We start from the raw sequence: 14,375 nt of genomic DNA, 5'->3' as shown, positions 1-14,375 counted from the left end.
TGTAGTGACTGAACAAATAAAATGATATGAGGAAAAGAAAAACAGTATGTTATGGTGGAAAGAGCATTGGACAGAGAGTTTAAAGTCCCTGAGTTCTAGTCCTGGCTGACTGTCTTAGGCCAGTCTTTTGGTCTCTTAGGGTCTTCTTTTCCTGGTAAATAAGGTGATAGGATTACAATGATTTATACAGCCCCTTCCAGTTCTCTGCTTTTATGAAGTTACTCTTCATAATGTGTCTCTGTTGTTCATGACCTTAGATGTAAAAACCTAGAGAGAATTTTGCTTTAAGCACTTTTTTGAATCTCACCTACTGCCTTTTTTTTTAAACCCTTACCTTCCATTTAGAACAAATACCTTATATTGGTTCCAAGGGAGAAAAGTAGTAAAGGCTAAGCAATGAAACTTGGCCAGGGTTACACAGTTTAGGAAGTGTCTGAATTCAGTCCACTGAGCCACCTAGCTGCCCCCTACAGGAGACTTTTCAAGGTCATCCCAACTGTTAATGCCTTTTCCTTGGAGGACCTTATATCTGCTCTATATGAATTGTGTGTGCACTTATTTACATGTTGTCTTCACCATTAGACAGGGAGCTTCTTGAGGGCAGGAACTGTCTTCTGCCTTTTTTTTATGACAAGCATTTAGCTCAGAGCCTTTCAGAGTAAGATCTTAATATGTACTTTTTGGTGATTGACAAATCCTATCAAGTACATTTCAGATAAAATTTTATTGTATCTTTTCATGTATGTACCTGTACATGATAAAGCACTAAAGCAGGCAATATGGTCACTTGAAGCAAATTTTTGTATTTATTTCTATTTCTAGGCTATAGGCCTATGGAAATTATTAATTTAACTTGGTTACATTCTCCCTATAGTCTAAGGTAAAATGATATTTGTGATTTCTTATCCTAATAATAGCAATTTTTGCAATCAGATAGTATTTTATAGTTTATAAAGATTGCAAGGCTATTGACTTAATTCTTTTTTGTTTTTAACCCTTACCTTCCACCTTAGAATCAACATTATGTATTGGTTCTAAGGCAGAAAAGAGGTAAAGGCTAGGTAATGGGGGTGAAGTGACTTCCCCAGGGTCACACAACCAGGAAGTGTCTGAGGCCAGGTTTGAACCTAGGACCTCCAGTCTCTAGGCTTGGCTCTCCATCCACTGAGCCACTCAGCTGCCCCCAGCTTACTTCTTAAAGAGGAATACATGGAAGAACTAGGGCAGGAACTTATTAGAACTGATCTCTCAGGTATATTGTGTATCAGACTGAGAACTATCCTCAGAATCAAGATTCTGAGTTCTAGTCCTGCCCCAGAACATTCTGTTCTGTGATGTGGCCCAGGCAAATCCTTTCCTTTCCCAGTGTCCCAGGCAGCTCTCAAACTATAAATTGCAGAGGAGGTATAAATCCCTTGGTAGGAGTTTTCTCACTTGGTAATTTTCATACCAATGAAACCACAGTTCCAATTTTTCAAAAAGTTTTTTAAAAATAGTCAAAATTTTATAGACTAAAAATTATTATTTGTATAGTTTAGTATCTTAATTTGTAAAATAAAAATAGTATGTTAAATCCCATTATGAAGTATTATTGGCTTTGATGTATTTCAGATTTCAGAGAATTGTCTACTTTGAAATGTCATAAGAGTTATACTTTCCCTGAAAATTCCAGAAACTTTTCTGCCTTTTAGTATTATCTGATGTCCCTACATACCCTCTTTGTAGGAAAGGCTTCAGAGAGATTGCTCTTTAGGGATTTCAACCCCTATTCTTTGCATTATTCAGAAAACTATTATTTCTCTAGTCTCTCTCCTTTCTTTAGCTACAAGGTTTTCTAAAAGGTAAGAAAACAAAAATGAAAAGACCTAATACAAACTTACACTATATTAGGTTCTAAACTGTAGTATATTGAGCTTACAAGATAATTTTTTAAAAATCTTACTGTACTTCCCTAAATTTAATTTTTAGAATGTCATGACTATGATTCTCATGCTTTTTCTTTTTTATTGTTTCCCTGTTGCTGTGTGCCTTTTTTGCTAACTTTCTTGTCTCTCTTGAGGTTTATCTGATATGCTAGCTTGAGCATCTTCTGCTAATCCTTCTCATAATGACTTTTCTATTACGATATATGTTGGTTTTATTCTTGATGGGATTGAGTATTAAGTGACAAGGTGTTTTTGTGTAAAATGAAGTGCTTTTCCTCTTCTATTAGGTTCTGTGGCACTTGGACATCTTCCGTCGTAGCTTTAGACAACTTACTACACACAAATGCATGGGGGACTCCTGCATCTTTTGTGCTCTCAAAGTAAGTGTTTGAATTGCTGCTGTTCCATTTAACAAACTACATTCCTAATATTTTAATTGGCAGTATGATTAGTTTGGGAGCTGCTTCAACTAATTTCACCATTAGCTGCTCCTAAGTTGTTAAACGTTGGTTTTAATTGTTGAGTTTTTGAGACATTTTTTAATCTATTCAAGCTTTGGTGAATTGTTGGGGGTTTCTTCAGTTGGAATATATTTTTGTTGTTCAACTAATTATGTATTTTCTTTTTAGTAATACAAGGAACTTTAAGTATTTTGAATTGAGATACACAGCTAATGAGTCTTTGCTAGAATTTTGTAGTACTCTTGGTTCCCACTAAGAGGAGTTGGTACAGATGATTGGTGTTTTTTCATTATCAAAGATCTAAAATTTTAAGTACCATTGTTGTCCTCTTTTCCTGGATCCTAAATTTAGTGCTTATTTCTGAATTCCAAGAAACTATTTAGATGTCAGAGAAAAATAGATTGGAGAAAGGGAACAGATCTCAGAGAACTTAATCCTAGAGAAAAGGTTTCATGTTTTCCATTGCTATGAAAATTAGAGATCTTACCAAATGAAAAGTCTTTTACTAAAGCAGTTCCCAAGGTTTTAGGGTGATGGCAGAGAAGAAGACACTGAGAAGAGTAAGTGGTTGCTTTCTACTTGGGTCACCAGCCCATTTTTACCTGGTAGTTTCCCTGGGTTCTGTTCATCCAGCTGCAGGGTAGAATAGTTGTGGTTGAATGAGACTTCTTTGATTCTGAAATGAGTTTTGCCAAAAGCCCTTTTCAATTTCATCAAGCCTTCCTTTGAAGGAAGTTACTGGTGTACCTCCCTATTAACCACTTTGTGTCATTTTGGTTAATGTTTTCCTTTTTGGACAAAGAATTGTTATTTTCTGGCCAAAAAAAAAAAAAGCTACACGAGGCACCTAGGAACATCTTAAGATTATAAGAAAACTAGAGGAATTTCCCTGAATTGCAAGTGATTCCAAATCTCTTTCTCTACATCCACACATGTTCATACTTTAGTTTCAAATAAAGGTAGCAGTTACCAGATTTCTATAGAGCTATGTCTGGAAATGATGATGACTATCACTGAATTTTTAGGTATGAAGTCTGAGCTGCTAAGTGTTCTCTATAGGACCATTCTAAAATACATTTCATTTGAATATCTTGCTTTATTACCTCTTGATCCAGAAATGTAATTTTCCATCTATCCTTTGTTGGTAAATTATTTTGACTTTTAAAATGAATTAATTGGAGCAAAATTTGGATTGGAAGTAATGGATTAAATTGGACAGATCTAAACAAAACTGGTAGAATTGTATATCTTTGGCTCATGCTTTCCCATAAAAGTCAAGCCAAATTAGCAAATGAGCAAAGCCATAAGTATCATCTAGTCAATTACCTGGAGCTTTGAGGACAGATGCCACTAGGGATGGTTTATTCAAAGGGTTCCTGAATTTTAGCAAAATATCAACTGCATCAACCTCTTCTTACCTGAGGGAAACCTGGGCTTTAGCGAAAACCAATAAAAAGTTTTTTAAGGAAATTTAAAGATTGGAGAAATCATTGAATGAAAGAATCATGTTGAACAAGAAAATTGCCTCTGCTGGGAAGGACTGTTGAGCTTATATACATCCTCTCTTATGCCTCTTAGAAGCCAGGATGTCTCTGAACTCAGTACCAGTCTCTCTCTCCCTTCTGCTTCCTCTTTCATTTCCTGATCATGTGATATACATTCACTTATACTTTAAATTTTAGTCAAACTAATGTATTTATTCTGTGCGTATACTTTTCCTGTCTCTTACACAATACAAATGTCATCCCCTTTGCCTGGAGTGCCCCTACTCTTCTGCCAAACCACAGACCTACTTCTAAACCATGCTTAAGATGAATTCAACTCATGAAGTTTTCCCACACCAGTAAATCTGCTCCTAAAAAGGACAGATTCAAGTCTCTCCAAGCCACGGCGCAGCATGAGATCAGGAAGATGCAAGACCGATGGTGGGGGAAAAAAAGGCAGAAGAAATCCAGCGGTTTGCTGATATGAAAAACTACAAACAATTTTTCAGTGCCCTCAAGACTGTCTATGGGCCATTAAAACCCACCACCACTCCCTTTCTATCCTCTGACGGTGACACTCTCATAAAAGATAAAAAAGGCATCAGTAACAGGTGGAAAGAACACTTCAGTCAGCTTCTCAACCGACCCTCTTCAGTTGACCAAAGAGCCCTTGACCAGATCCCCCAAAACCGCTCCATTGAACAACTTGACATCCCTCTTTCAATAGAGGAAGTCCAAAAAGCCATTAAACAAATGAGTGCAGGCAAGGCACCCGGTAAAGACGGGATCCCAACTGAGGTGTACAAAGCTTTAAATGGAAAGGCGCTCCAGGCATTCCACATAGTGCTGACCAGCATATGGGAAGAGGAAGACATGCCCCCAGAACTCAGAAATGCCTTCATCATAGCCCTATACAAGAACAAAGGTGCACGAGCAGCCTGTGACAACTACAGAGGCATCTCACTACTCTCCATTGCTGGAAAGATCCTTGCCCGTGTTATACTCAACAGACTCCTGTCATCTGTTTCAGAGCAGAACCTGCCTCAATCACAATGTGGCTTCCGACCAGATCGCAGCACCATCGACATGGTCTTCACGGTGAGGCAAATGCAGGAAAAATGCCTTGAGCAGAACCTGAGTCTCTACATTGTCTTTATAGACCTGACAAAGGCGTTTGACACAGTGAACAGGGACACATTGTGGGTGATCCTCAGCAAGCTCGGTTGCCCAGCAAAATTCATCAAACTGATCCAGCTCTTTCATGTTGACATGACAGGGGAAGTCCTATCTGGTGGAGAGACTTCCAATCGCTTCAACATCTCCAATGGCGTGAAACAAGGCTATGTCCTCACTCCGGTACTATTCAACCTATTTTTCACACAAGTATTACGACATGCTGAGGAAGCATCTAGACCTGGGCGTCTACATCAAATACCGACTGGATGGCTCATTATTTGACCTTCGCCGCCTGACTACAAAAATAAAGACAACAGAGAGACTCATCCTGGAAGCTCTCTTTGCAGATGACTGTGCTCTTATGGCCCACCAAGAAAATCATCTCCAAACCATTGTGGACAGGTTCTCTACCACAACAAAACTGTTTGGCCTGACTATCAGCCTCAGCAAAACAGAGGTGCTGTTCTAACCTGCACCAGGGAGGCCAACGAACCAGCCGTGCATTACCATTGACAGCATGCAGCTTTCTAACGTCAACACTTTCAAGTACCTGGGCAGCACCATCGCCAATGACGGGTCCCTAGACCACGAGATTAATGCCAGGAACCAAAAGGCCAGCCAGGCACTTGGGCAGCTACACTGCAAAGTCCTCCAGCACAGAGGTGTAAGCACTGCGACGAAGCTCAAAGTGTACAACGCAGTGGTCCTCAGCTCGCTCCTGTACGGTTGTGAGACATGGACACTGTACCGGAAGCACATGAAGCAGCTGGAGCAATTCCACCAACGCTCCCTCCGGTCAATCATGAGGATCCAATGGCAGGACCGAATCACCAACCAGGAAGTCCTCGGCAGAGCCAACTCCACCAGCATCGAAGTCATGGTCCTCCAAACCCAGCTACGATGGTCTGGACACGTCATCCGCATGGACCCACAGCGAATACCAAGACAGGTATTCTATGGTGAACTGTCAGCTGGACTCAGGAAACAAGGCCGACCAAAGAAAAGATTCAAGGATCAGCTAAAGTCCAACTTGAAGTGGGCTGGCATGACACCAAAGCAACTAGAACTTGCTGCCTCTGACAGAAGCAGCTGGCGAACCCACATTAACCATGCCGCCACCACCTTTGAAGATGAGCGACATCGACATCTCGCCGCTGCGCGTGAACGCCGACACCAGGCCACAACCGCACCTCCCGTAACAACTGGCGTCCCAGCCCCATGTGCCACAGACTCCGAGCCTCGGCCTTTGGACTCCAAAGCCACATGAGGGTACACCATAGATGAAACTGCACAAAGACAATAGTCATTCTCGGTCACCGAGAGACTACCACTAGATTATAGATAATAATATAGATAATAGATATAGATAACACATATATGACAACACTTTTGTTATTAGCTTCTTGGGGAGAGGTATCTTATTTTGTCTTATTTCCTCAATAGTACATATATATGTATATAGATAGTTCTTAGAATGCAGTAAACATAATATGTAATTGTTAAACAAATGAACATATATATTTATTATTAAATATACATTATGTTATTGTTATTTCCTGGCCAGATGTAGGTAAATACACTTCACACAGATACACTTAAGCTTTTCTTATTTGCTCTCTTAGATTTTCTAAAATTCCTTGTAAACTAAAATCTCATTTTATTTTCCATGAATTCTGTCTCATACAGGTATAGTTTTAATAGGCAAACCTGGCTGTATAGTGAAATTATGAATATCAATCCCTAGTTTTCTTTTGACTTTCACTTTTAAATGGAATATACTTTTTGGTAGTGGCCTACTCAACAGAACCTACTTTGTATTTTCAGGGCTCCTTGTTGAGTTTAACATGACATTTGTTTTTTCTTAGAATAAGTGAAATAGTGAACCTTCAAATCCCATCCTGTCAATTAAATTTAGCAAGTCTTTATTAGGGATTTTCTTTTGTGAGTATCAGTCTGTAGGAAATGTCCAGTGAAGATGTCAGTTCCCTAACATTGAAATTTTGTATATCTAGGAGTATCTATATAATTGTTTACATAGTGGATGCTAATAAGTATTACTGAGAAGCTGTTAAAGATGATAAAAAGCTAATGCTAACTTTCTTGCTCTGCCCTCAAGTTCTATCCTAATTCCCATCACAGAATGAAGAAATCTCTGAGCTTTCAAAGACTGTTTTAGAGAGCACAGTCAAAACTAGGCCTTGTTAAGTTGAAAAAGCTTTGAATATTGGCCCAGTGATATACTGATTAGTTTTCATTTGAGACCTAGCCTGACTAAATCTGAGGAATAGCAAGAAAGCTATTTGGGCCTAAAGTAAATGATGGGTAGTAATATGTAATAAGCCTGGAAAAGTAAGCTGTAGCCAGATTGTGAAAAGTTTTAAGTGATTAAAAGATTTTATTTTAGAAGCAATAGGAAGCCCCAGTCATACCTATACTTTAGGAATATTGCTTTGGCAGCTCTTTGGAGTAGAATTGGAAGAGAGAGATTTGAAACAGAGATCACTTAGTAAGCTATTGCAGTAGCCTAGATAAGTAGCAGTGAAAACCTAAATTGCTGTATTGCTTCTGTGAAGGGAAGGAAGGGAAATAGTAAGAGGTGTTAAAGAAATTTTAAGCATACTTAATGAGTTACTCATTTTTGTCTTTTATCAGATAATTTATTTCAGGTATTCATGTGCATTTTTGCTTACTTTGTACCCTGAGATCTGTGAATTGACAATTAGAAGTCTTTCTTTACTTCTCTGTTCCTGTTCGAAATCTCCAATTTACCACTTGAGATCAATTTCCATATTTCTTCTTAACCTATACTATTGTTGTGTCTTTAGCACAGAGATTTTACATATTCATTTTGAAAATCTGATGTTTTCTCTGTCATAGTGCATGACTTTACTTTGGTGTTAGCATATTTATTTATCTCAGTTCAGAGGAGGAAATCCGTCCTCTGTACTTAGTATGCCACAATGATTTTTGTTCTCCTTCCAGGGATTGTACTGGAGCCTTTGCAGTGCCAGGATGTAAGACAGAGTGTTTTTTGTTATAGGCAAAGAAGAATGCTGCATTGATTGATTAAATTCAGCTAGTCTCCCTAATTAGTGAGTGTGTGTGTATATGTGTGTGTGTGTGTATGTGTGTGTGTGTCTTTTAAACTTTTCTGATGGGACAGCCTGTGGTGGTTCTGATGGCTTATGAATTTGAGGAATCAAGTATTGAACAAGTATTTATTAAGTACAGAGAATGTCATCAGCATTGGACTAGATGCTTTGCTTATGAACAAACAAGGCATAGAAGTAATAAGAAATAGTATAATTCTAAAATAGTGTAGGAAGCTATTCATTATCATTTAGTAATAATTCTTAAACTGTATAGATTAGTAGCATTGGAGATCCAGATAAATCAAGTAATTTGCCCAAGGTCATACATGTAATTAGTGACAGGCCCTAGATTTGAACCCAGGTTCTCCAAAGTTCCTTTCATTCCTCTTGGAGTCCACAGTTACACATAGTAATCAGATAGGAGTTGAACCTTGTAACCGTGAAAACGTGGGTTTCCAAGACTGTGAATTGCCAAAACTGTAAAGGTTTCAGCCAAACTGTAAAGATAATGTTTAGTGTCTTGATTTAAATAAAAAATAAGTGGTCACCATGGGAAAATTCCCAAATATGAAAATACCCAAGTCAGCTGGGTTTTATGGAGATTTTAATTAATAAAATGAAGGAATTAAGGGGGGAGAGAGGGGGGGGGAGAGAGAGAGAGAGGGAGGGGGGGAGCGAGGGGGGAGAGAGAGAGAGGGAGGGGGAGAGAGAGGGAGAGAGAAGGAGGGAGAAGGAGGGAGAGAGGGAGAGAGAAAATAGTAGAAAGGGCCTAGGCCAAAATGGCCTAGGCCTGAGAGAGAGTCAGTCTTTATCACTCACCACAAGACCGTCTCAAGCAAGCTCTAGTTCTTCGCTGAAATCCTCTACTCCTGAACTGAGTTCAGAGACCCTCCTCTGAACTCTTGACCTCCTCCAATTCAGCTACCAAACTGAACTGAATTTTCCTTTTAAAGAAATTTTCTCTTATGTCACCTCCCCTAAATTTTCACATCTACCAATCACAGTAGACACTTTTTCCAGGACTGCCTATTCCTAGTTCTTATCTTCTTTTGTTCTCACCTTCTCTGGTTAGATAAAACCTTCACACCTCTTTTGTTAAACTTGCCTTTTGTAAATTGCTTGACCTTTTAGTGATTAATTTAACCTTTATAGGTACTTAGCACCCTTTTGTATTAGATCTAAAAATAGACCACCTATCTTAGGGTTTTTGCTTCACTATAAGTATGAGTTGGGGACTTTTCATTGTTCAATCAGGAATTTGCAACTTTATCTTCCCCTAAGGCACTGTCTGAGCAGGGTGGAGTAATTTTAAAAGTTCTCAATACATTCCTGACCAAGTACCTCCATTGTAGAAAATGGGGAATAGCTTAATCAAATCTTCTGAAGTAGAGTCTGAGCAGTTTTTAAGAGTCACAACCTTTATTATATAGCTTAGTTATATTGTCAATCCCTCCTTTTTCCCAAGTTTTTAGCATTACCTCAGAATTGTATATAGCATCAAAATATGTGTGTGTGTGTGTGTATACACACACACACACACACACACACACACACACATAAGTATATTCCAAGGAATCCTTTGTCATTCAAGTACATACTGTAAAAATTAAATTAGTCTCTAGTAATAGAAATATTATATTTTAAAAGGTTTATTAAAGATTATTGGAAATCAAGGAATAAAGAAAATACAAAATAAGAAACCATGTGCCTAGGGCTGATTAGCCCATTCAAAGCTTACTTACTACATCATTGCAATGGCCGAGAGAGAGCATAGAAGAGAGAGAGGTAGGCATTACTCCCGGTTTAAATACTAATTGTGATCTCGCCCAGGTGGAGACTCAGGTGAGATTATAGGGAATTCTGGGAAATACCAAGGACTTCTGGGGATTGAAGTCTAGGGTTCAAATCTCCATTTTTAGAATACTTAAAGTCTCTTAGTCATTTGACCACCAGATAGCTATAAAGTCCATAGTGTTTGCAAAACACTGGAAATACAGAGAAAGGCAAAAACATAGTCACTACCCTCTAGGAACTCTCATTCTAATGGGAGAAACACATTCAGGTGACTGTGTACACAATACAAACAGTATAAATATGTCAGTCTCAAAAGGGGAGGTACTGGACAAGAGATGGGAAATGATGGACCAGGAATGGCCTTTTATCATAGATGAGATGTGAGTTTAGTCTTGAAGGAGACCAGGGAACCCAGGAGTCAGAGATGAGAAGGGAGAGTATATCATGTATGAATTAGTAATTTGCTTATGTTAGTGAATGAACACTTAACTACTGCTTCATTGTTCTCCCATCAAAAACAATACCAGTTTTTCTGCTACTTAGGAAAGGTCTTAGGGGTTTCTTTGGGCCAGAGATAATTCAGTTTCAATTTTTTATTTAGAACCTTCTGTATGTAAGGCAAATTTATGTACTATGCATTAATGTACTTATAGGTGTTGAGGATACAAAGATGAAAAAAGGTAACATGCCTTGACCTCAAGAAGCTTATAGTAGAGTTAGGGGGATAAAATGCATATAAATACTGATACAAAGCAGCATATGCTAGTATAAAGCAGAGATCCCGAAAAAATAATATAAACAGTGAAGAGCAAATGGTCATTTTCAACTAGAAAGATTTGGGTCATCAAGAAGTGAATAGTAGATAGTCTTTGAGGTCTTTTGTCCTGCCACCAAATTAAAAATATCAGAGAGAAAGAGAAACTTTAAACTGAGTTGAAGGACACTGAATTTAGGAAGATATGATACTACTATATTGGTTTATGACTGGTCATTAGAACTGATGTGCCATGTAAGGATGCTCTGATTGCCAGGAAGTCATCTCAAAGGCAGCCATGTGAAGGTAGACAACAGGATTTTTACTCTTGATATATTATTCAAGGCTGGAAATGGGGAAAAGCCCAGAGCAATAGCTTGCTTAATTTGTTTTTTAAATTTTCTCTTTTTTAATGAATAAACTTCAGAAACGTAAGCAATTCAATATGCAAAGAAAAAAGTTCACTTGAAATTTTCAACTTTTATGGCATTGCTTATTTTGTGTGTGTGTGTTTTTTTAGAAGTATGTTTTTGTGCAAGTCTGGGAGTAGTAGTCTCACATTCATCTGTTTATTGTAGCCTGACTAGCAACCTGAGATTTCCCCCAAGAAGATGTGAATTGTCAAGAATCAGCAGACTGTAAATGTCAGCTAAAGGAAGACCAGATTCCCCACAACAAGATTGCTGTTGTTGGGGTTGGTGCAGTTGGTATGGCATGTGTCATCAGTATCTTCCTGAAGGATTTGGCTGATGAACTTGCCCCAGTTGATGTCATAGAAGACAAACTAATGGGAGAGATGGTAGATCTCCAACATGGCAGCCTTTTCCTCAAAATACCAAAGATCATCTCTGGAAAAGATGATAGTGTAACTATAGCTTCAAAGCTATTTGTTGTTATGGCTGGGGGACATCCACAGGAAGGAGAAAGTCTTGATTTTGTTCAGCATAAATATAGCTCTAATTGCAAGCTGCTTATAGTCTTCAGTCCAGTGGATATTTTGACATATGTAGCCAGGAAGTTAAGTGGTTTTACTGAAAACTTTGTTAGTAGAAGTTGCAATCTGGATTCTGCCCATTTCTGTTACCCGATTGTGGAGAGACTTAGTGTCTATTCTTGAAGTTGTCATGGATGGGTCCTTGGGGAACTGAAGACTCTAGTGTTCCTGAATGGAGTGGTGTGAATGCTTCTTTGAAGAATTTTATCCTGCTTTAGGAACTGTATAAACAGGTAGTTGAAAGTGCTTATGAGGTGATTAAATTGAAGGACCATAATTCCTGGGCCATTGACTTGTCTGTGGCAGATCTGTCAGAAAGCATCATGAAGGAAGACTTTTCGGGAGAGTGTATCTAATTTCATGCCAATCATTGCCATGACTTAATGGCATTAATAAGACGTCTTCCCATTTGTCTTGGGGCAGAATGACATTTCAGATGTGGTAAAGATAACACTGACTGGAGGAAGTGGTCCATTTAAGGAAGAGTATGGATCTTTTTGGAGAATCCAGAAGGAACTGCAATTTTAAAGCCTTTTAGTGTGCTTCCACTTTACTCTCTAGAAAATATGATAGTGGTTAAGGGAATATGTATGATGCGTCTTTCAAGTGGGCCAAATCCTTCCTCTGATTAGTCATTCAACACCAATAAAAAGCAGAAATATAAAACCTATGAACACATTCTCATTTCCTCCTAAAGTTAGAAATAGGAAATAGTAAAGTGACTCCTATTTGTTAAACCCTATTGTTTACATAATGTTGCTGGATATGACTTGTTTTGTACTAGTCTTTAAATGCTTGCTGTCAAGCTACGTCAGCTCCCCACAGACATGTAATTGCCTGATAAACAGTTTCTTTAAGTCCAGAAGTCAGTTTTTGGTTCCTGAACATACAACACCATATAGTAATAATATTATGCTAATGGATTGATTACCTTTGTGTCTGTCCCTCCCCCAGGTAGAGTTCTACAGCATGACCTCATGTATCACCTTTCCAGAGGATCCAGTTTTGTCTATTTTACATATCAGTAGTGATCTGTATGTGTACAATGCAACCAATTCCTCTTATTTTATATTAACCCAAATACTGAATAAACCACAAATAACTGATTAAAAAATATATTTTAAGGGTAATATAGCAACAAAAGGTCTTGCTTTTCTTTGGCCTTTTCTGAACTTTCTTCTACTCTGTATTGTAGGTTTTTATAATGTTTCATTGATACTTTCTTTTCTGCCTTTTTTTTTTGCATTTCTGTCATTACACACCACCCTTACTCCTCTTCCTCCAAGGCCTTGCTATATTTAATAGATTGAAATTTTTATCTTTTTTTTCTTTGAAATTAAAAATAGAGAGGCTAGCCACTGTCTTTAGGCTTATGTCACTATCTCTGTCTGATTCTGTTCCACTCTCAAACTCATCGAGGTTATAATTTTTTAATTGGCTAGTGAAGTATGTAATGATTTCTGTCTCATGTTCCTTTCTCTCTTTCCATTCTGCCCTTTGAACTGTTACTCCCATATTTTCTGATGTTATACGTATAGGGTGTACCTTGGAGACAGGGATTTCTTGGTGCTTCAGTGGTATCTGTGAAATGTTAAAAGGGCTAAAAGAATACTTCCAGCATATGAGGTATGGTTTTTTATGGAGGATTTATGGTATGACATGAATAAGAATCAAACAGGATAAGAAAACAGACATCCCTAGAAATCATGGCTCTATTAAAAAATCTCTCTTCGTGATTTTGTTATACTTTGGTCTACTACCTAAATCCTCCAAGTTATAAGAGTATTGCTCATTAGGATCCACAGGACATTAAATAATACATTTGCAACTACACTTCCTGCCTACTGAAGAATTCTGTAATAAAAATGCATCTAACTCCTCTACCTTCAGCACTTCCCTTTCATTCAAACTGCTTTAACTCTCAATTTTTTCCTGACTTTGCTACAATTCAACAAACACTTCTGGTTCCAGAGCCTACTGTGTACAAAACAATTCAAAAGACATCTCACTGTGTACACTTTTGTACCAGCAATATACATAGATGAGATGGTACCAGCCCACCTAAAAGAAACCTTAATGGCTGCCAAAGAGAGGTATGTTGATGGTAAATAACAGGGACTCCCTTTGATATAATGTTCTGGTGTTGACAGAGTACTTTCCACATTAACTTTTCAAGTGGATAATATTATTGTTATGCCCATTTTACAGATGAGGAAACAGAGTAGCAATATTGCTAAATGGTTGCATGAGTATGGACATATATCAGAGATGGACTATCTCTGATATTTATTAGCTTTGCAACCATTTAGTCCATCATACTTTTTACTATACCATGGTACTTCTTTAATACAAAACTGAGTACCTCTTGGTAGAAGTTTGGGTATAGTTAACCATCTGGGCTTTCTGGATAGACTGGTGCTTAAAGAATATGGCAGCAGTATCCTTCCCCATTGTATTTTATAGGTGTTTGGATGACCCACCAAATATAACTATCTGCCTCAATATGAATTCACTATTTATTTCACCAGTTCCTGCTTTTCCTTTCATTCATATAGACCTTGACCTGTAATCATATCCCCATGGCTCTGCTAGTGATAGGGGAGGCATAAGATACTCCATTTTCCAGCCTTTCTGTTTGGCTGTCTTCTCTGCCTCCCACTCCCCATCAAGCCTAGGATCTTCTACCTCCTTGCCT

The 14,375-nt window shown here is 38.1% G+C and overlaps 1 protein-coding gene and 1 pseudogene across 18 annotated transcripts in view; both read left to right on the top strand.

The window, feature by feature from the left end:
- The window catches only part of USP54 (ubiquitin specific peptidase 54), a 169,419-nt gene that overhangs the window by 93,379 nt on the left and 61,665 nt on the right, over window positions 1-14,375 (top strand). For 17 of the 18 annotated variants that reach the window (XM_056819300.1, XM_007478386.3, XM_016427062.2 and 14 more), the window contains exon 3: window positions 2,213-2,305. The exons of the other annotated variant lie outside the window; for it this stretch is intronic. In XM_056819300.1, the coding sequence (XP_056675278.1) occupies window positions 2,213-2,305 (93 nt within the window). The remainder of the gene's footprint in view (window positions 1-2,212; window positions 2,306-14,375) is intronic. 18 annotated transcript variants of the gene reach the window in all.
- LOC130457531 (L-lactate dehydrogenase A chain-like) lies at window positions 8,869-13,906 on the top strand (annotated as a pseudogene).

The sequence above is a fragment of the Monodelphis domestica genome, chromosome 1, assembly GCF_027887165.1.
Source record: "Monodelphis domestica isolate mMonDom1 chromosome 1, mMonDom1.pri, whole genome shotgun sequence".
Classification (NCBI taxonomy): Eukaryota; Metazoa; Chordata; class Mammalia; order Didelphimorphia; family Didelphidae; genus Monodelphis; species Monodelphis domestica.
The sequence above is the reverse complement of the archived record's forward strand: the minus strand, read 5'-3'. Positions and strand labels throughout refer to the sequence as shown.